At 44.2% G+C, this 20,872-nt stretch overlaps 1 protein-coding gene across 1 annotated transcript in view; it reads right to left on the bottom strand.

Moving 5' to 3' along the window:
• Nucleotides 1-20,222, bottom strand: part of LOC128311644 (uncharacterized) — a gene marked incomplete at its 3' end in the record, with an annotated part of 39,797 nt that extends 19,575 nt beyond the window's left edge. The window contains 1 exon segment of the mRNA XM_053202539.1: nt 20,070-20,222. Coding sequence (XP_053058514.1) covers nt 20,070-20,222 — 153 coding nt within the window.
• Between the last annotated feature and the right edge of the window lie 650 nt (nt 20,223-20,872).

Here is a 20,872-nt window from a genome sequence, read left to right as displayed (position 1 = left end):
CCCTTATTGTTTTAATTCTGCTTCCCTCCATCCAGAGTGGCCCTCCAACCTTCCCTCCCGGCCCTTCCACACTCCTGTCCCTCACTCCAGGATAAAGGTGAGGTCACGAGAAGATGCAAACACCATGTCACCCGGAAAACTCTTCAGTGAATGTGGGGGTGATGCAGTAAACAACCCACGAGGAAGGGAAGGGAGCATGATGATGGAATTAGGAGCGCAGGCGTTAGATACACCTGGGTTTGAACCCCAGTATTAGGACACGGTAGCCAGCCAGTCACTTAACTTTACTTGTTTCAGCTTGCCCATCTATAAATAAGAATAAATTGGATTATTTAGAGCATTCAGAATGCTATACATTTAGTAAAATCTCAATAAATGTTGATACTATTGGCACATAATAATATGAGCAAGAGTGCAGGAGTTTTGAAGGGCGAGTTTTTATTTGAAGATGCACAAGCAATGATTTGGCAGCCGCACCCCCCGCCCCCCACGCCCCCACTCCCCCACTCTTGAGACAGTCCTGTGGGCAAATGCGGGGCTTGGGCCAGTGGACTGTCCCCATTCGAGAGGACTTCAGAGAGGTCTAGGGGAGAGGCAGGTGAACAGTTGTCTAGGATCCTCTTTTTAAAAAATCGTGCCTGACATCTTAGCTTCAACTAAATGACCCTCGAGGTCCTTTAAAACCTGATTAAAAAAGAAAAAGACCAACACACAATACAAAATCCGAGCTCTGGAAGAGGATTTAAAGACAGTGACAATCAAGTTCTGCCTCCACCCCCCAGTCTTCCAGTTCCTCTCCCCAGAGGCAACCACTGCAAGCAATTTTTTTAATGTTTTTTTTTTATTTTTTTTTTTAATTTTTTTTAATGTTTATTTATTTCTGAGACAGAGAGAGACAGAGCATGAGTAGGGGAGGGGCAGAAAGAGAGGGAGACACGGAATCAGAAGCAGGCTCCAGGCTCTGAGCTGTCAGCACAGAGCCCGACGCGGGGCTCGAACTCACAGACCGCGAGATCATGACCCGGGCCGAAGTTGGACGCGTAACCGACTGAGCCACCCAGGCGCCCCTTTAATGTTTATTTTTGAGAAGGAGTACGTGCTCGTGCAAGCAGGGGGAGGGGCAGCGACAGAGGGGAACAGAGGATCTGAAGCGGGGTCTGTACCAACAGCAGCAGCCCGATCGGGGCTCGAACTCACCAATGGTGAGATCATGACCTGAGCTGAAGCCGGATGCTTAACCAGCTGAGCCACCCAGGCACCCCTACAACCAACTTCTTATGTAGTCACATGTATTCTCAGGGTTCTAGTCTGAAACCACTTTCACACCTTTTTTTTTTTGAAAACTTCCACACGCTGTCATAGCTGGTCCGATTAGGACCCGGCCAGGTGCTCAGAAATACAGGGCACTGTGCTTTGGGGAGCATTCAACACAAGAACGTGGAGTAGGGAGGAACGAACCTGAGCCGCAAGCGGACCGACTGCTGAGTGTCCTGCCCACGCGCCAGGGTGGCCTGCCCACGACTCTCCCACCGGGGACGTTTGCTTCCTGCCGTCTGATCCCCTCACTCCCTATGACCCAGACCTCAGTGAAGCGAGATAATTCTAAATTCTGCCAACACGGTGGTGAGGAAAAGAGAGGCAGAAAAGCAAGCATTCGTGCTGAGGAGTGAGTGGGCAGAGGCATGGAGGGGTGTTTCCTTCTGTTTAAGAGCCTGGGAAAAAGGTCTGTTGGGCGGAGGAAAGGAAACGCTCAACGGGGAAGGCAGAAGGAAATGCAGGGGACAGAGTGTCACTCACGGAGGTTGGTGAGAACGAAGCTGAAAGCATAAATGCTTTTTCTTCTGTTGCCCCAAACTACCTAATCTTATATTTTTGCCAAAGGTGACTTCATTCCTTCTGCCATTCCACATGGCGCTGTCCCCGTCCAGTGACACAGCGTTTCTCGCTTGTAGATTTTGTGGGGAAGCCCTCACAGGACTGGTCTGATTTCACTTTACAGCATGGTCTGATTTCACTAATTTTATAAGGTCAACTCATTAGAGGCAAGTCGGGAGACCCCAGAACAGACCAATAAATAGTCTGCTAAGCCATCCGTTTAAAATGACAATAATAAAAATGTTATGAAACATCAATATTTGCACCATGGCTTATGATCGCTTTTAACAAGCAATTCTGCTGTGATCTTTGAATGATTTCCTTTAGTAGATGACTTCCCTGTTGTCAGCTTTGATCTTGACTCGGTATGATTATGCTACCCCCACCACACGTGTGTTTGAGTTGAAACGCCTTTTGGCTTATTTCCACAACTGAACTCAAGAGTCAGACTCCCTACGGATTTTTATAAGTGGTCATCACCTCTCTGCATGATTTGGGGGTGGAGGTTGTTGCTGATTTAAATTAAAACCCATTTAGAGGAATGACTAATTCAGGCCCTCCAAAATCCATTTCTGGGTCAGAATCATCTGGGTGGGGTCTCTGGACAACAACTGAGTAATTACCTAAGTTACTTTCACTTTTATTTTCTGCCTTTTAAACATTGACTTAGTAGGCCACAAAAAGTCCTTAAAATCAGATTGGGTTGGGTAATCAAAAGGTTTTATTCAGTCTTTGAGACTCAGTTTTCTCATCTGTAAACTGAGGGTGACAATAACCCCTACTTCTCAGAGTTATATATAAGACATAAATGTATATGTATGTGTACGTGTATATGTATATGTGCGTGTATATATATGTATATGTCTATATGTGTCTTATTTTCATAAGATATTATATACTAAGTACCTAGCATTGTAGTGCCTGGTGTGTTAACCATCATTGTAATTACTATGCCGTGGTCCCCGGTAAGATTTTCCCAAAGTTCCTCAGTCAGATGCATAGAAACAGTAGGCTCGGTTTGGTGTTTCCCTATCTTGAGACGTCGTAACACAGTTTAACAGGTGCCTGTAGGTCACGCAGGCAGCAATTAATCGATTGTATGTACTATCAAACGATCTTGCTCCATGAGGTTCTTTTTTGTTACTGTTCTGTTTTTGCTTGTCTACTCTCATTGACGCAAATCTTTTACAGTAGGGGCTTCGATGGGGGAACGAAGTGTTCTGTTTAGTAAGAGGTTAACTGAAAATTAACCATGAAGCCTCTTTCGTCCTGATCTTATTAAAAATTACTTCCAACTGGGTAAGTGCATTTTCCCACCGTCAGACAGTTTGATGGACATGGAAGTTTATCTTTCTTGGTGATAGAAGCTCTTTGGGTACCTGGGTCATGGCTCTGAAGGCTGGCCTCTATCCTACAGGGTTGAAAATATAAAATCTGAACAGCAGATTTGGGCAGCCTGTGACCTGTGCCAAAGGTGGCACCAAGACTAAATTTGGATTCATTAGAACTGTTTCTTATCCCGTTTTGTAGTGTAGACACTCAGTAAACATTTGTTAAATAAATGATCATTGTATATTTGCTCCCCAACATACTCAGCCTCTCTACCCACTCTCTCCCATCCCTTCCTAAAAGTGTTTAAGATAGCTTACAAGGATTCCTAGAATATAAAGAGACACTACTCTGTAGGAGACATTACTTAACGATAAACCAGTCTTAGGCACCTCTTCCCTTGCTCTCTGCTGTGTGGTCAACTGTATCGGGCCCAGTTCTGCAGCCAGTGCAGACTAAACTGGGCACCAGGGTGGGCAAAATGTTGGCTGGATAGAGCTAATCAGATTCTGTCTCCTGAGAGAGAGACAGTTCTTAATGTCAGTATGATATTTCCTTGCAGAAACTTTCTTTCTCAGTTGAGTTAGCTTGAGTGGGTCCTGTTCTTTACAACAGAACAACCCTTGAGTAAATCTGAACATCAGATTTGGTTCTCAGCTTTCCACAGGATGTTCAAAGTCTGGAAATGCAGAGTAAGCTTATTTTCATACAGTACATCAGTTACATTTTCACATAACATGTTCGACCTCCAGACACCTTTGCAGGTGAAGTACCTCTAAATTTTAAGCAGTGGATCCAATTGTTAGCCTGGAAAGAAAATACAATAAATATACAGTAGAAGTGGCAAAAAACCATTTCAAAACACCAGGACAATAGTGTAGTCATTATAATTTTTTTTCACATGAACAGTCTGATAGTCTATGGTGCGTCTAATTTGGACACAAAGCCATGTTAGCATATTGTTTTTAAAAGTAACTAACATTCTGTTTAAGAATAAGTTTATCCTACATTTTTCAGATGTTTCAGACACCCTTTGGTAGCCGATGCAAATGTGAAAACTTCCTCGTTATATGTTCATAAGAAGGTCATGGGATAAAGCAGAATATTACCGCTCAAGTAGTGATAGTCTACCCGGAGAAAGAAATTTATTCTGAACATCTTCATAAAATCTCACTGTTTAACATAGTGAACAACATCCTCAACTACATCTTTTATAGTAGCACTACCACAAATTTTTCTTGTTTCTTGTATTATCTTCTGATACAGGCAGATGGTGCTATTCAGGTAATTCAGGAAAAGTGCCTAAGGTGACAAAGGGGCAGTGGGCACCACTCTCTTTTCATTGGCCTTGCTTCAGGACATCTTGCCAACTTTTATTCAATTCATCTCAAGAAATATTTACTGAACGCCTACTTTGTATACTGTTCTTATTGCTAGGGATGCATATGTAAATAAGGTAGAGTCCCTGCCTTCATGAAGTTTATAGTCTGGCAGGGATTGGAGACATTAACAAGAGAACACCGCTGTGACGTATAAAAAGCACCTCGGCCTTCTCATGGACACTTCACATCCACTACCTCTGTTAAGTAGATCTTATTATGCCCATTTTAGGATACTGGTGCTCAGAGAAGTTAGCTCACACACATTTGGGATTTGAATTCAAGTCTGCCTGATGCGATTGTCTAGACTCCTGTGCTATCCAATATGGTAGCCGCTAGTCATGTGTGGGTATTTAAACGTAACTTTAAAGCAACACATATTAGGGGCGCCTGGGTGGCTCAGTCGGTTAAGTGGCCGACTTCGGCTCAGGTCATGATCTCGCGGTCCGTGAATTTGAGCCCCGCGTCAGGCTCTGTGCTGACAGCTCAGAGCCCGGAGCCTGCTTCAGATTCTGTGTCTCCCTCTCTCTCTGACCCTCCCCTGTTCATGCTCTGTCTCTCTCTGTCTCAAAAATAAATAAATTAAATAAATAAAATAAAGCAATACATATTAAATAAAAACATATTAAATACAAATTTAAAATTTAGTTGCTTTGTCCCACTAGCCACATTTCAAGCGCTCAATAGCCACGCTAGCAGCTAACGTATTGGACAGGGCAGATTTAGGGCATTTCCATATCATCATAGAAAGTTCTATTGGTCAGCACGGGTCTAGACTCTAAAAGTGAGGGATTGGCTTCATGTCAACTTCAACATCCTAAGTCCGGAACAGATTTCCGAAATCCAGGAACCACTATAATTGGCATTGTTTCTTTGCCCTGAGCCGTCAGAAGAGAAGCTTCTGAACAGGGACCTATGCGGCACCCTCTCCGAGTGTTGGTCACCTTGAATGTAGACATGTGGAGGTGAATTGGAGATTTTTTAACAGCAGGGAGTGTGGAGAATTAAAGCTCACTCCTCAGCGTGAAGCCTGGGACACAGTAGGCACTCAATAAATGCCAATGAGATTGGCTATTAGAGAGTGTGGACCGTGGTGTCACAGCGACGCTTTGAGGCCCAGTTTACCACTTTCTAACCACATGGCCTGGACGAAATCAGTCAATTTCTCCAAAGCCCAGTTTCCTTCATTGTAATTGGAGGTAATACCTGACCTTCCTGTCATGGAGGGTGGTGAGACGACCATGAGGCAACAGACATGAAATCACACTCTGCCAAGGCTTTGTAAAGTAACCTCTTACTTCTGCCCCCCTTTGTGCCCTGAAAAAAAAATGATGAAAATAGTAAATTCCCAATCTTAGCCTGTTTAGCAGTGATTTACCTCTTTTCCCTGAAAACAGAGAGAAAAGATACGGTTTATCAAGGACCAGAATTACATGAGATGACGCAGATTTTACGGCAGGAGAAAGAGAAAAGAAAGCAGCGGCAGACAGTGTGAGCCAGAATAAATCTTTGTGAATTCCCTAGCAGTCAGGGCCGGGGCTGGGAAGACAGCCAGGGTGTCTGGGGAGTAGATGCTGTCCCTGGGTCTCGTGTTGTTAGCAAGACTCGATAGACTTCAGTGGAGGGCTCCAAGTGGACCCCGCTGACTGCCCATGACAGCCTAAGGGTCCGCACACGGTCATGGAGAACAGCACGTCTCTGTGGGTCTCTGTCCTCTCCTGAACAGAGCTGTGTCCTGAGAACCGCCGGGCCGAGACTGCCCGGCATGCAGGAGAAATGACCCACGTTAAATCTAGCTCTTTCCATTCAAGATGACAAGTAACAGCCATACAAAAGCAATTCAGGTTAATTATCATTTCGTGAGGAATTTTTAGCCTGCTTTTGAAAAGACTACTTAGGACAATTCCTTTTCCCCCCCACCTGCAACTCACACTTGTAACCCTAAAGCCAGGCTGGTGTCCTGAAGGCCACTTCCCTCCAGTCATGCCCCGGAGTCACCCAGATCCTCATTTCTGTGTCACCCATCCTTCCTCACCGCTTCCCAGCCCTGGTGTGGGTCACCTCTCACTGGGCTGTCTACCTGCCCCCCTGGAGTACAGTCCTCCCAGTAGGACGCACCCCTTTGTGTGGGCATCCACAGAGGGGTACGATTGGGTAGTGTACCTATCCCCTCTACTGTCCAACTCTTTGCTACCCACGGCACCATCACCCAAAGGTCGATGAGTGAGTGTGTCAGACATTACCAAAGAGCTGGTATAACGAAAGGGAATTATAATAAATAGGGCATGAAGGGAAAAATATCTTTTTAAAAAATATTTATTTGTTTTTGAGAGAGAGAGAGACACAGAGCTTGAGTGGGGGAGGGGCAGAGAGAGAGGGAGACACAGAATCCAAAGCAGGCTCCAGGCTCTGAGTGTCAGCACAAAGCCCCACGCTGGGCTCGAACTCATGAACCACGGCATCACGACCCAAGTCGAAGTCTGATGCTCAGCCAACTGAGCCACCCAGGCACCCGGAAGGGGAAAAGATCTTAAAGAAAAACTGCTAAGTGACTGTCTTGAAAGGCAATGGGAAAGCATGAACAAAGTCCACTCGGTCACAAGGGGATGCTCAGGAGTACACCCCAGTTCCCCGCTGTCATCCCCATCCTGAGGTGGAGCACACTCTCTTCTTCAAAACTCCCAGGTCACAAAACCATCACCCTTAGGGGTTTTCCGGCTCTCAGATCAGTTCCCTGACCCTGAAAAAGCTGCAACGTGGAAGTCCCATCAGTACATTTCAGAAGCTCTGAGTTGTGTGGTCTGGTCTCAAATTCAACGGAATAGTTCAGGATGGACTTTAACTGGCCCTCCCAAGTTCTCTTAGCTGAGATGAGGTGCATATGGGCCTCTTCAGACTTCTGAGAGACCCTATGTACAACTCTGAGGACTTGCACACTAACGACACACTTGCACTCTAATAACACATACACACCTACCTAAATCCGTATTGAAGGGGCACCTGGGTGGCTCAGTCGGTTAAGCGTCCAAGTTCAGTTCAGGTCATGATCTCACAGTTCGTGAGTTCGAGCCCCGCATCGTGCTCTGTGCTGACAGCTCAGAGCCTGGAGCCTGCTTCAGATTCTGTGACTCCCTCTCTCTCTGCCCCTCCCCTGCTCATGCTCTCTCTCTGTCTCAAAAATAAATAAAACATTAAAAAAAAAATAAATCCATATTGAAGAAACAAAACATTTCTTATTGCAATATGGCCCACTGAAATGCAATGACGATTGAACATTCTATCGTTACAAAGGGTTTGGTCAGGCTAAGTTCCTTTTCCTGTGCTTTCTTGGTACAGAGGAAACCAGACTCATTATGGCCATCTACCACTTAGAGGCCGTCACTCACTCACTCAGAATACCTCGCCCGTGTTTGAAAATTAAACTTGTTCAGTTTTTACTTTTGGGAATGCATCAGTTTGCTAGACTCCCATAACAGAGTACCGCAGACAGCATGGCTTAAATAGAAGAAATTTATTTTCTCTGTTCGGGAGGCTGGAATTCTGCGATCCGGGCATCAGCGAGGGTGGTTTCTTCCGAGGCTTCTCTCTGAGACGTGTAGATGGCTGCCTTCTCCCTGTGCCTCCACGTCATATTCTCTCTGTATCAGTGTCCTAATTTCTTCTTTTTATAAGGACACCAGTCAGGTCGGATCAGGGCCCGCCCTAACGACCTCATTGTAACTTAATTACCTCTTTAAAGACTCAATCTCCAGATACAGTCACATTCTGAGATTCTGGGGGTTAGGACTCCCACATACGAGCTCTGGGGTGAGGGGGGAGACCAATTTTGCTCCTTCCATTTATTTAATCCAAAGGAATTTAATCTTTAATCCAAGATTAAATTCTTGTGTTGGATATTTTTCAGGGTGCCTCTGAAATCAGCGGCAGGAGATGCTGTCATCCCCCGGTCCTGGTGACCCCCAGGGGCACAGAAGGATTAGAAAGGGGACAGAATTGCTCTGGTGTCTTCACAAACAGCCAATTCATCCTGCACAAGACCGCCAAATCCTTGTTCTCACCAGCAACGTATCACTGAATGCCCATTCTCCAAGAATGCCAGAAGATTCTCTGTGACCTCTAACCTCAATTTAAAGTTGGATAATGAGTTTTCCTCTCTCTCTCTTTTTTTTTTTTTTTTTTTTTTTTTTTTTTTTTTTTTTTTTGCTGAAACAATGCTCTGCATACTATTACTCCTTGATAGAAAGCTTTGAATAGACCTTTGGAATCAAACGGACCTGAACTGGTGTGTTAGAAGCCTCCCCCCTTACTAACTGTGTACCTATGGGCAATTCACTCAGTCCATTCCCGAAACACTTACCAAGCACAGACCATACGCCAGGCATTGTGCTAAATTTGAGGGACACAAAGATGGGTAAGATCAAATTCCTCTCTGCAGGACTCTAGTAGCGGCTGGTGGAAAAATAAACAAGGAATTTCCTCAGAGTGTAAAACAAGGGTTTTAATAGTGCTAAACGCAGACTGCTGTAGTGTTCAGAGGCCCAGGCGAGAGGAGGTGGTGGAGAGGTGGTAAGGACCGAGCCAGTCCTTAAGGATAAAGGTAACCAGATGATGGGGGGCGCCTAGGGGGCTCCGTCGGTTAAGTGTCTGACTCTTGATTTCGGCTCAGTTCATGATCTCACGGTTCATGAGTTCGAGCCCCACAACAGACTCTGCACTGACCGCGTGGAGTCTGTTTGGGATTCTCTCTCTCTCTCTGTCTCTCTCTCTCTCTCTCTCTCTGCCCCACCCCATCCATGCTCTTTCTCTCTCAAAACAAACAAACAAACTTAAAAAAAAAAGTTAACCAGGTGAAGGGAACTCAGGTTGGTTAAGGAGGAAGGTGTTCCTGGTAGAAGTGAGGTAACCACTCCCAGCGCTGCCGTGGAAAGTAATGGTGAAGATTCTGTACAAAGTGTCTAGCACAGTCCACAAGAGGTGCTGCCGAACGTAGCAGAGGAGCCCCATCCCGTCCCTCTCCCCTGCTGTTCTCTCCGACTTTCCTCTCCGGCAAATCCGAGCTTGGGACTTAGCAAGCCTCCCCACGGGCCATGTAAGTGCAGGGTCTGGCAAAGATCCTACCTTCTCCGCTATGTCGAAACTGCTTCTCTTCCGTGCATCTTAATTCGGAGGTTGCAAGGGAATTTGGCCACCTTCTCAACGTTTCCCCACAGCACATAAATTATAAGTGAGTCCAAGAATGCGAGTAGAATCACGATGGAAAGGTCTGAGTGGGCTGGTGCAGGCGCCAGCTTATTCTCTGCATGATAATTTCTACCACTGTAATTAGACTCTGTAATTAAAAATCACTAATGTTTCATGACAGCCCGCAATTGGATCTGGGGCACAAAGGAAAAGGTTGGGGTGTGCTGGTATGTGTGGGGACACCACACACAGAGATGTCTGGGCTGGGAAATGGTATCACCCTTCAGAGCCATTCGCTAATAAAAAGTGTTCCCATTTACATACGGAAATAATGAAGCAAAGGAGCAGCTGTTTGAAGAAGAATGCAGAAAGAGAAGATAAGCAAAAACCCTGCAGTTCACTTAGAAAGCCACAGTAATTTACCTGCCTGCTTTCCTTTCCTGGGAAGATTTTTATCTCTTTTGGCATTGTTGTAAATTACTTAGTAAAGCTGGAGTCAAAATTGGTTTTCAGTTCGTTCCACCTCCATTTGACCCCTGTGTAAACAAGAAACCACACTGGATTTTCTCACACTCTTAGCTGTGTAACAGCTCCCAGGAAACCAGGATTTCTGTTTCCAATTGACCATGACTCTAGGGCTAAGAGATCAGTGATGGCGGGGAATCAAAAGCAGGCTCCTGGCCGAACCACGGAGGGATTCTCCATGCTTCCCACACACGGGGCCACCTGCGGGGATAAACAAGGCCTGTCCTTGGGATCCCTGACACGTGCCCAGGAGACAGAAGGAAGGGAACCTTGGAGGAAATCTAGTTCCATTCTCACCCTTGTCGGAAAGGGATTTTTCCTCCGGCCTCTGAGAAGGTCTTCGTCCTGTGAAAGTAAATTAGGTAGAAAATTACTTTTTGACAAACTTGAGTGGAGCAGTGAAAGTCATTCTGCCTAAGTTTGAAAAGTGGAACTGAAGGGTGTTTTGTTTTGTTTTGTTTTGTTTTTTAAAGATTCTTTCTTCTTCTCTTTTTAAAAAGCAGATTGCCCTAGGGCATTGACTAGGAATTCAAGTAGATTGTGAATACTTTTCTAGTTTGTCTGATTCTGATGGGGAGTGCTCTTGTCTTCATTTGCATGTCAAAACCCAGGGCCCTCCTGAATTTTCTCGCCATTCTGGATCAGTACATAGAATTTTCTGTTATTCCGCATTGCAAAGTGCATCCTGTTTAGCGATTAACTGGGCTTTCCTGCTAGTCTTGGGGGGAATGCAGCCATCATATTTAAGTGGTTATGTCTCTGATGGTTTCTGTTATCTACTGCCAGGTAACAAAACACCCCGAACTTAGTGTTTTAAAATAACAATGATTTAAACAGTGATTTAAAATAACAATGATTTATTATTTTCCTCTGTCCTGGGGGTCGACTGGGCGATTCTTCAGCCACACGTGGTGCTGCTTGAGGTCACTCCTGCAGCTGCATTCAGCTGGCAGATGGATGGGGCTGGAAGGTCCATGAAGGCCTCCCTCACATGACTGGGGTATGGGTGCTGACTGTCAGCGCGGGCGCCTCTGATTGTCTGTGTAGGCTGTCTCCCCACAGGGGTGTCATCCCCCAGGCCCTCTGCACCTCCAGCAGAGCAGGCTGGATGTCATCTGCACCCCTCCCCCACCCAACCCCCTACCAGCTTTCCACATTGCCCCATCTCAGCTCTTCACCTGCCTGACTCTCGTCACCGGTCCCTATCTGAAGGCCTCTTATGTTGAGGATCTTTTTTTTTTTTTTCCAATGTTTATTTATTTTTGAGAGAGAGATAGAGAGCAAGTGCACACAGTAGGGGAGGGACAGAGAGAGAGGGAGACACAGAGCTGTCAGCACAGAGCCTAACACGGGGCTCGAACCCATGAACCGTGAGATCGTGACCTGAGCCGAAGTCGGATGCTTAACAGACTGAGCTACCCAGGTGCCCTGAGACTCTTTCTAAGCCTGCTTTTTGCTCAGTGACAAGAAGTACTAATGGGTTTTTAGTTAAACTTATTCCATCTAATATGTTATTCCTTTAAGTTGTCAGTTACTCTTGAATTACTGAGTTAAAGTTCTTTATTAAGAAGTCACTTGGCCCAGAAAAGTCAAGGGAATTTGGAAGACGTTAGAAGGGAACTTGCTATGTAGCTATTAAGACTTATTATAAAGTGGGGCACCTGGGTGGCTCAGACTGTTGAGCAACCAACTTTGGCTCAGGTCATGATCTCATGGTTCATGGGTTTGAGCCCCACATCGGGCCCTCTGCTATCAGCACAGAGCCTGCTTTGGATCCTCTATCCCCCTCTGTCTCTGCCCCTCTCCAGCTCTTTATCTCTCCCTCAAAAATAAATAAACATTAAAAAGGCTTTATTATGAAACTACATTAATTTAAAAATGTGGTATGAGGGGATGCCTGTGTGGCTCAGTGGGTTAAGCGTCTGACCCTTGGTTTTGGCTCGTGGGTTCAAGCCCTGCATTGGGCTCCGTGCTGGCAGCGTGCAGCCTGCTTGGGATTCTCTGTCTCCTTCTCTCTGGCCCTCCCCTGCTTGTGTTCTCTCTCTCTCTCTCACTCTTTCAAAATGAATAAACTTAAAAAAAATAAAAATGTGCTATGAATTCTCAAGAAGACAAGTGGGACCAAATAAAGAGCTCAAGGTGAGCATCACCCCTGCTTTAGAACGGTTACCCCTCAGGTTAAAGCACGAATCACTGGAGAAAGAATGGACACTTCCAGGAATGGTTCTGGACAACCAGCCATTCAGATGGAAAAGCACAAAATTAGATACTAACTTTGCACCAGGCACAAAAATAAATTTCAGGTGGATTAAAGGCCTCAATGTAAACAGGTGAAAAAAATATGTGACTATTTCTAGAACCATAAGTGTTGAGAAGGATTTCTTAAATAAGACCCTACAGTTCAAACCTTCTTGAAGAAAATGATTAATTCAAATGGCATTAACACTCAATGTCTGTGAGGTTGAAGATGCACATACCTATAACCCAGCAATTTGGGTTATGGGTAGATCTAGAGAAACTCTCATACATAGGCATGAGGAGGAACACAAAAGGTTGTTCACTGGTGCGTTGGTTATAATATAAAAAATTAGAAACAGCCTAATTGTTCCTCAGCAGGGGAGTAGGAAAAACAAACTGTGGTTTATTCATGTAATGCAATAATATTTAGCAGTTGAAATGAACAGATTTCTATGTAGCCACATGGATAAATTTCAAAATCATGGTGAGTGAAAAAAAACAAGTCCAAGAGGATATGCACAGAATGATGCTTTTTTATGAAAAGTTTTCAGTGTAGGAAACAACACTGAGCATTTTTCTTAAGTTTGTATTTTTAAGTAATCTCTACACCCAGTGTGGGGCTCAAACTCACAACCCTGAGATCAAGAGTCGCATACTCTATGGACTGAGCCAGCCAGGTGCCCTGACATTGAGCATTTTTTAATCTAGCTATCGACATTTGGAGAAACACATCAAAACATGCAAGCAAGATACACACAATCTTCAAAGTAATGGAAAGGAGGGAGGAAAATGGGATTTTATGTGTAGGGGGCTTCAGTTGCATTTTTATATTTTGTTTCTTAAAGAGAATATGGATTGAAGATGGTGAAATATTAACGTGCTAAATCTGGGTAGAGGCTACATGTGCTTTTATTAACTTATTATATGTTTCTTACATTTTAAAAAGTGAATGTTTTTAGAATCCCTAAAGAATGATAACAAGGCTGTGAGGTCCAGGGCAGTATGGAAGCTTCAATTTGGAAAAGCTTGTGCAGTGCCTGGTGGCCTGCCACCCTTCCATCTCAGGGTCATTTCCTGCAGACTCAGCCGTGGCCCAACCACTCTCTTCCTTTGTCCTGACCTGCTCTGTTTTCGGGAACACCCCCCGCAAGCAGAAGATGTCTCGACTTACTGATTCCAGCTCCCCAAGCTCATTCCTTTTTTCCTTTTCACCCTTAGACGTTGGAAAGCCAGAGATGAAGGATCATGATGCTCTTGAAGAAGGAGAGGAAGTCCAGAAGGCCTTACTCCTTGAAAATCTTCGTGGTTTTCAAGGCTGTGTCATCTACATTATCTCAGTGGCTTTTCTCATCAAGCTTGTAGACAGAGCAGGTGTTTTTATTGCTGTGTTATGATAAAGAAACCGAGTCACTGAAGAGCTAAATTACTTGGCGAGGGCATTGAAATGATTAGTGAGGTGACTGAAATTAGAACTTGGTCCGAAGTCCCAGCTTGAGGCTCTTTCTGAAATAATGACTTGAGTGCCGTATGTGGTAATGTAATACTATGGATCCCCAAGGGGGCAATAGGAGGGAGTCCATCACTGTAGGTGGGTTGAATTGTGTCCTCTGAAAATGGTTTCAAGCTCTAACCTCCAGTACCTGTGAATGTAACCTTATTTGGAAATAGGATCTTTGCAGATGTAAAGGGTAGGCCTTAAATCCAGTGACTGGTGTCCTTATTAAGAAGACAAAGGACAGAAATACACACACAGGAAAGAAGGGTGTGTGGACACAGGCCGAGATTGGAGTGATATAACAACTGTAGCTGAGGAACACCACGGATTGCTGGGAGTAACCAGAAGTTAGGCGAAGTTTCTGGGGGATAGTTTCTCCTTCAGCGCCTCTTGAAAAATCAATGGAGAATCAATCAACTCTACTGACACTTTGATTTTGGACTTCAGGCCTCTTGAACTATGAGAGAATAAATTTATGTTGTGTTAAGCCAGTTTGTGGCAATTTGTTTTGGCTGTCCCAGGAAGCAAAATATTCACCAGGCTTGGGGTGATTCCAGTGGGGGTGTTGCCTCAGCTGAGGGCCGAAATGCTAGTGGGCTTGTGTAGAGACAGAGCTGGGAATGCGTTCAGCCAGAAATAACAGAAGACCCATCCAAAGTGGCTTAAGCAAACAGTGTTCATTTATTCTCACATAACAAAAAGTTCAGAGGGAAGCAGTCTGGGGGTTGTGTAGTTGAGCAATGCCATAGGGGACCCAGGCCCGTCCCATATTTCTACCCTTCCATCTCCAGCTTTGTCAGCACCTTTTATTCTCATCCTTGTTGCTTCATGATCTCCAGATGGCCATGGAGCCACTCAGCTACACATCTGCCTTCCAGGCAGAAAGAGGAAGGAAGAAAACGGTAATCTTTTTCAAAAATCACCAGTGGACTTCTCCTTTGATTTCAATGGCCAGAACTGGCTTACATTTCATATGGCTTTCCTAGCTGCAAGGAAGGGAGATAGGTATTTGTATACATAGGTTTCAAGCCTTTGTAAGAGAAAAACACAAATAAGTAGTTGATCACTGGTGTTGAGTAAGCCATTCTACAATACCTCTAAAATACCATCATTCTAAATCAAGGTCCGGTAGCATACAACAAGAAAACTAGAATAATAGTGGTTTAAACACATAAGAGTCTGGATGTAGATAATCTAAGATTGATATGGAGGATCCGCAATCATTAAGATAGCAGATTCCTTCTTTCTTTTCCTTCATCTTTGGTGTTAGCTTCCATTCTCATTGTGGTCTCATAAACCAAAGTGGCTGCTGAAGCTCTAGACATCACAGTTTCATTCCAGAAAGCAGGAAGGATGAAGGGGAAGGCGACATAGCACACCCCAGGCAATTGTCTTTTTGAGGAGTCTTCCAATCACTATCTCCCATTATATTTTATTGACTAGTGTTAGAGGAGAAGGTGAAAAATGTTCCCTTTACTGAATAAAAACATGGCTGCCCCACTAAGTAAGAAGATAGTTAGATACTGGGTAGGCAATAAGCGGCTTCTTCCTCCTGGAGTAAATAAGTTTCACCTCAAGTGGCAATTTTGATTTATTTGTAGTGATTTCCTAGAGCACTGTGTGAAGCAAGATTCCGAGGCAATAATCTGGGCTCAGTGGGTAGAGTGCAAGGGTTGACTATGGATCTTGATCATGGTCATGAGAGTTGGGGTATAATGACATGTATATACACATACCTTGAATTTGCTATTCCTGGATAGGTGGGGAATTAAGAAAGAAAAGAACACACATCCTTATATCACTTTCCTTTGTAGCTCCTGTGCCTACACACAGTGCCTGATATCCTACTGGTTACTGTACAACAACTCATTGTTGCATGGGCTCTTCTTCCTTGGAAAGAGGCAGAGAGGCTCATTTGCTGCTGACAGGGGTGACAACGTGGAGATATATTTGTTTGCTAGGGTTGCCATAATAAAGTGCCATGCATGGGGTAGCTTAATAAGAGACATATATTTTCAGGGCACCTGGGTGGCTCATTCAGTTAAGCGTCCCACTCTTGATTTCAGCTCAAGTCATAATCTCCTGAACCATGAAATTGAGCCCCAAGTCGGACTCTTCACTGACAATGAGGAGTCTGCTTAGGATTCTCTCTCTCTCCCTCCCTCTCTCTCTCTCTCTCTCTGCCCCTCCCCTGTCAAAATAAATACATAAAACTTTTAAAAAAAGGAAGAGATTTATTTTCTCATGGATCTGGAAGTTCAAGGACTGAGATCAAGGTGTCAGCAAGGTTGGTGTCTACTGAGAGCTTTGAAGGAAGAACCTGTTCCAGGCTTTTCTCTTTGGCCTGTGTCTAAATCCTCCTCTTCTTAATAAGAACACCAGTCAGATTAGATTAGGGCCCATCCTAGTGACCTTATTTTAACTAATGTCCTCTTTAAAGACCCTATCTCCTAATAGAGGCACATCCTGAGGTATTGGGGGTTAGGACTTTCACATATGAATTCTGAGGGGGCTGTTGTTCAAGAAGATGTTTCTTCTCCCTGACTGAACGCTGTTCTGTCTGATGTCAGAGACCACTGCAAAATAGGGATGTGTGCCTGGAGTGGCCACTCTGTATGTGTGCACAGGGAATGCAGTTGGGTACAAACTGGGGGTGCGTGGTACTCGCCTACTCACCTCACCACGATTTCCTTAGTGACTGATGCTGTGGCTATCGTTATGCTATCCCCTCTTATTTTCACTCACTAGTTTACTTATGTTGAAATAAGCAGACCTTACCCTACTAATCATGGGAGTATTATAGGCACATGACTCTGTCTGGAGCAGTTATAATAGCCTGTTCCCCTGTTCTCAAGGACTGGTTCATGCATAGTCATGTCGCTCAAGCTAAGCCAACCAGCGCCCTTCCATGGAAGTTTTCAACTACCTCCAGGAAGGGAAGTTCTCCTTCCTTGCGGATCGTTAAGCTAGAAGCCTGGAAGCCCAGAGCAGCCTGTGCTTTGTCTCCTGTCTCCCTTGCCATGTGGAGAAATTCCACCTGCAATAAAATGTATGAAGCCAAAATACAGAAAAATGCAGAGACAGAGAGTGAAGTCTCCAGAGCATTTGAGTCCCGGACTGTGGGCGTCCCTAAGACCAGCTCCATTTTACTCCTTCCATGACCATGTAATCCAGTACATCCCCTAGCTTTCGGTGGTGGGGTTGGATGCCTGTCACTGGCAGTCAAAGAATCCAGATGATCCCCCACTAGACGTAATGCGAACACGTTCAGCAAACTTTCTATCTAATTGGTGGGATAATGAACGACAGACCAAAAACTTGCATTTCTAGGTTTGTTTCTTTGGAGCCCTTTTAAATTTGTGTTTCCCTAAATTTTAGTGAGCCTATTTAGAGCAGTAGCTAGTCTATAGCTATGGGCCAGTGGTTCTCAGAGGAAAATACTGTGCCTTTCATTGGTAAGATGTTTTAGGGAACAGAAAATGGGATAGTATCAATATTAATTCATACAGGAAATTTATTATGTGAATGCCATTTAAATATTTCTCTTTAAAGTAACCTTGTGACTTTGAACCTTTTTTTCTTTATAGATGTGGAGTTTCTTCGATGGGCTTCTTGACAGTGTCCAACTCATGACTTCCTTTTTTTGCTTTCAACCATCAGATATTTAACGCAATTAAAAAGCATTTACAACTGAGTGCTGGTTATTAGATATGATGGCCAAATTATATTTTGGATAAAGCATCCCATCTAGATTAACACACTTCTATCTCTGCTCCGAAAAATGTTTGTAAGAAAACCTCGTATTGTGACAAAATATGCAAATTGCATTCTGGGGAGGAGTTACATTGCTAATAGCAGACAACAGTGGCCTGACAAGTCTGTTTTCTCACTTGCCATTGAAGATATGAAGAAACACTTGCCATTGAAGTTTTGTTTGCCCTTTAAGTTAATGAATTGCATGATCTAATAATAACTAATTGTACTTTCCTGCTGTCATAAAGCTCTTAAAGCATTTCACAATCAATTAGCAGCTCAGGGACATCATTATTATTGGCCATTTTGCGATATGAATGGACTCAGAGTTAATACAGAGTAGATTTTACTGCCAAGCAGCTCATGGTGGAGCTAGGCTGCAAGAAAAACAAACAGGCTTTGACATTCGTAAGGAAAGTTTTCAAAGTCTCACCAGCAAGGTTTTTTGGTTCCTTGCTTTTATTTTTCATGTACTGCCTTTCTCATTACTTATGCATTGTCCATTAAATCCAGCACTTGAGCCGAGCTCTGGTGTTTCTTCTTTTCCAAGTTGCCTTGCCGCATTACCGCTCTTGATTAAATAAGCTAAATGTGTGTACCCAACTGAGACAAAGTCCAATACTGCATAATTACCCAGTATATTTGGTTGGCACAGGCCAGCAGGCTGGGTGAATTAGGTCAGAGTGGATTTTAGGTTAAGGTCGTGCTAGAGACCGTCCAAGACTCATGGGCCGAATGTAAACATTGGAAGGCCACCAGCCTCTGGTCCAACCCCTTGAAAGGTTGTTGAATCCCTTTATGATTAAGGATTTGCTTTCATTACCTGAAAGATAATGAAATGATATGGTATGGTTTTCCTAGGATCTTCAGATGTGGACACTGCCTGGGACTTTTTTAGTTTACATGATATGTTTGCTTGAATCGAACACAGGCCAGTTTAGATAGCTCTTTGTGGATCCACCTAAGGAAGGTTTTATGGTAGCTTGAAAAACTTTCTATAATTTACTTCTATTCTTTGGAGGCTCTCGACCTGACTAGAAACTGAGTACCTTGTCTTATTGGATAGTTCAATCATAAAGGACCCTAGGAGCCTGGGATGCTCTGTGAGGTGTCCCAAGCTGGGATATACTACTTAGCTTTCTTCTATTGGCCAGTTCCTGCCTTCAAGTGACAAAAAAAGTTGTTTTAGCAACCAGTAACAGTGTGGTAGGCTGAGTAATACCCCCCATCCCCCCACCCCCCCAAAAGATATTATTGTCTCAATAGTGGACTTTATGAATGTTACTTATATGGCAAAAAAAAATTTTTTTTAATTAAAAATTGCAGATGGGGTTAGATTAAGGTTCCTGAGATGGGGAGATCCAGGATTATCTGGGGGGCACTAAATGCAATTTGGGTCCTTATAAGAGGGGAATTTGACACAGATAAGAGAAGGGAATGTGGCCAACAGAGTCAGGGCTTACAGTGACACAGATACAAGTCAAAGAATGCCAGCGGCCACCAGAAGCTGGAAAAGCAAGGAACACATTCTTGCTGAGCCTTTGGAGGGAGCATGGCTCCACCAACACCTTGATTTTAGACGTCTAGCCTCCAAAACTGGGAGGGAATGAATTTCTGCTGCTGTAAGCCACTTATTTGTGGTAATTTGGTATAAGAGCCCTAAGAAACTAATAGAAACAGGGAGGCAAAATGGTATGAGGGGCAGAGAGGAGGGTTCACAGTTGTGCCAGATCTGACTCACTTGAGGAATGCAACTGTGGTCCAAAACTGGGCTCCAAAAGACAGTCCCAGACAACTTGTTTGCTTAATTGCTAAAGAAATTAAGGTAAGTTTGAGCCTGACGGTAGAAGTTTGGGGACTCCCCCAAACTTGGATGATGCCCACACTGCAGGCTGTGCAATCTCTCTGTCTGCTGTTGTGTGTGTGCAAAAACGTTGGATGCTAATGGTCTGTGGAGGCATCTATTCACTTTGACTTTCTTTTATCTCAGCGTTGCCTGGAACTTCATTTTTTTTCCTCAAAGTTTTAAAGGTTTTATTCTTTTTTTTCTTTTTCAAAGTTTTATTTAAATTTTAGTTAGTTAACATACGGTGCAATATTGGTTTCAGGAGTAGAACCCAGTGATTCATCACTTACATCAACACCCAGTGTTCATCAGAAGTGTCCTCCTTCGTGCCCATCCCCCACTAGCCCATCCCCCCCACCCCACCTCCTTCCATCAACCCTTAGTTTGTTCCTGTATTGAAGAGTCTCAATGGAACTTCATTTTGAGCATCGTTTTCTGTTTCACTTACCTTTGTTTTTAGTAGGAGACTTTTTCCAGGATGGGTCCTCAAATGGTACAAGCGAATCGTGAAAGTCTTTGTGAAATCCAGCATCTTGGTGGGCCTTTCAGGCAAAAAGGAAAGTCTGGCGATCTGGGGGGTCTGCCTGGTGGGAGTGGACATAGTCTCCTCAGCAGACTAGGGGGGTGTCGGCGCCTGGGAGGCAGCCGGAAGAGTGAGTCTGGGGCTGCGTGGAGAGGATCTACTCGGCTGTCCCCGGGCTACGCGAGTTTAGATATGAAATAACACGTCTATGGCGCAGGGGCTCTAACTTCTGACAGAAAGCCCCCCAGGGAAGCATTGGATGTACTGCTCACTATTAAGGGCTGGAAAAAATTCAGTGGAACAGAACAGAGCGATTCTGAGGACAAAATGGCTCAATCAAGTGAAAAGTGATTTCAGAGCTGACATCAGCCTGACATTAGCAACCAGGTTCTTCTTATTATCTGCTTTTGAACCTCAGTGGGAGAACTTGTCTACCTTTGATACTGTAAGCACGATGCTTCATGTTTAAAGATTAAAGCAGCTCCTCGGCTTGTTAGGAAGAAATCACATGGGAATGGGTTTCACAGCCAGAAGCTGGGCTCCCTCAAAAGGATGTCACTGTCTCCCCCTTCCATGAATATCAAAAAAGCCCGTGATTAATTCTTTCCATTAGGAGCCCCATCTCCCACTTCTGCTATGTGTAGGATTGAAACAATATAGTCTGATTACCATTGTGTCCTGTGCGGTTTAGATTGTAATTGCCAAATGTGAAATGTAAGAATTTTTTT

Source organism: Acinonyx jubatus, chromosome D1, assembly GCF_027475565.1.
Source record: "Acinonyx jubatus isolate Ajub_Pintada_27869175 chromosome D1, VMU_Ajub_asm_v1.0, whole genome shotgun sequence".
Taxonomy (NCBI): Eukaryota; Metazoa; Chordata; class Mammalia; order Carnivora; family Felidae; genus Acinonyx; species Acinonyx jubatus.
This window is presented reverse-complemented; position numbering and strand designations above follow the sequence as displayed.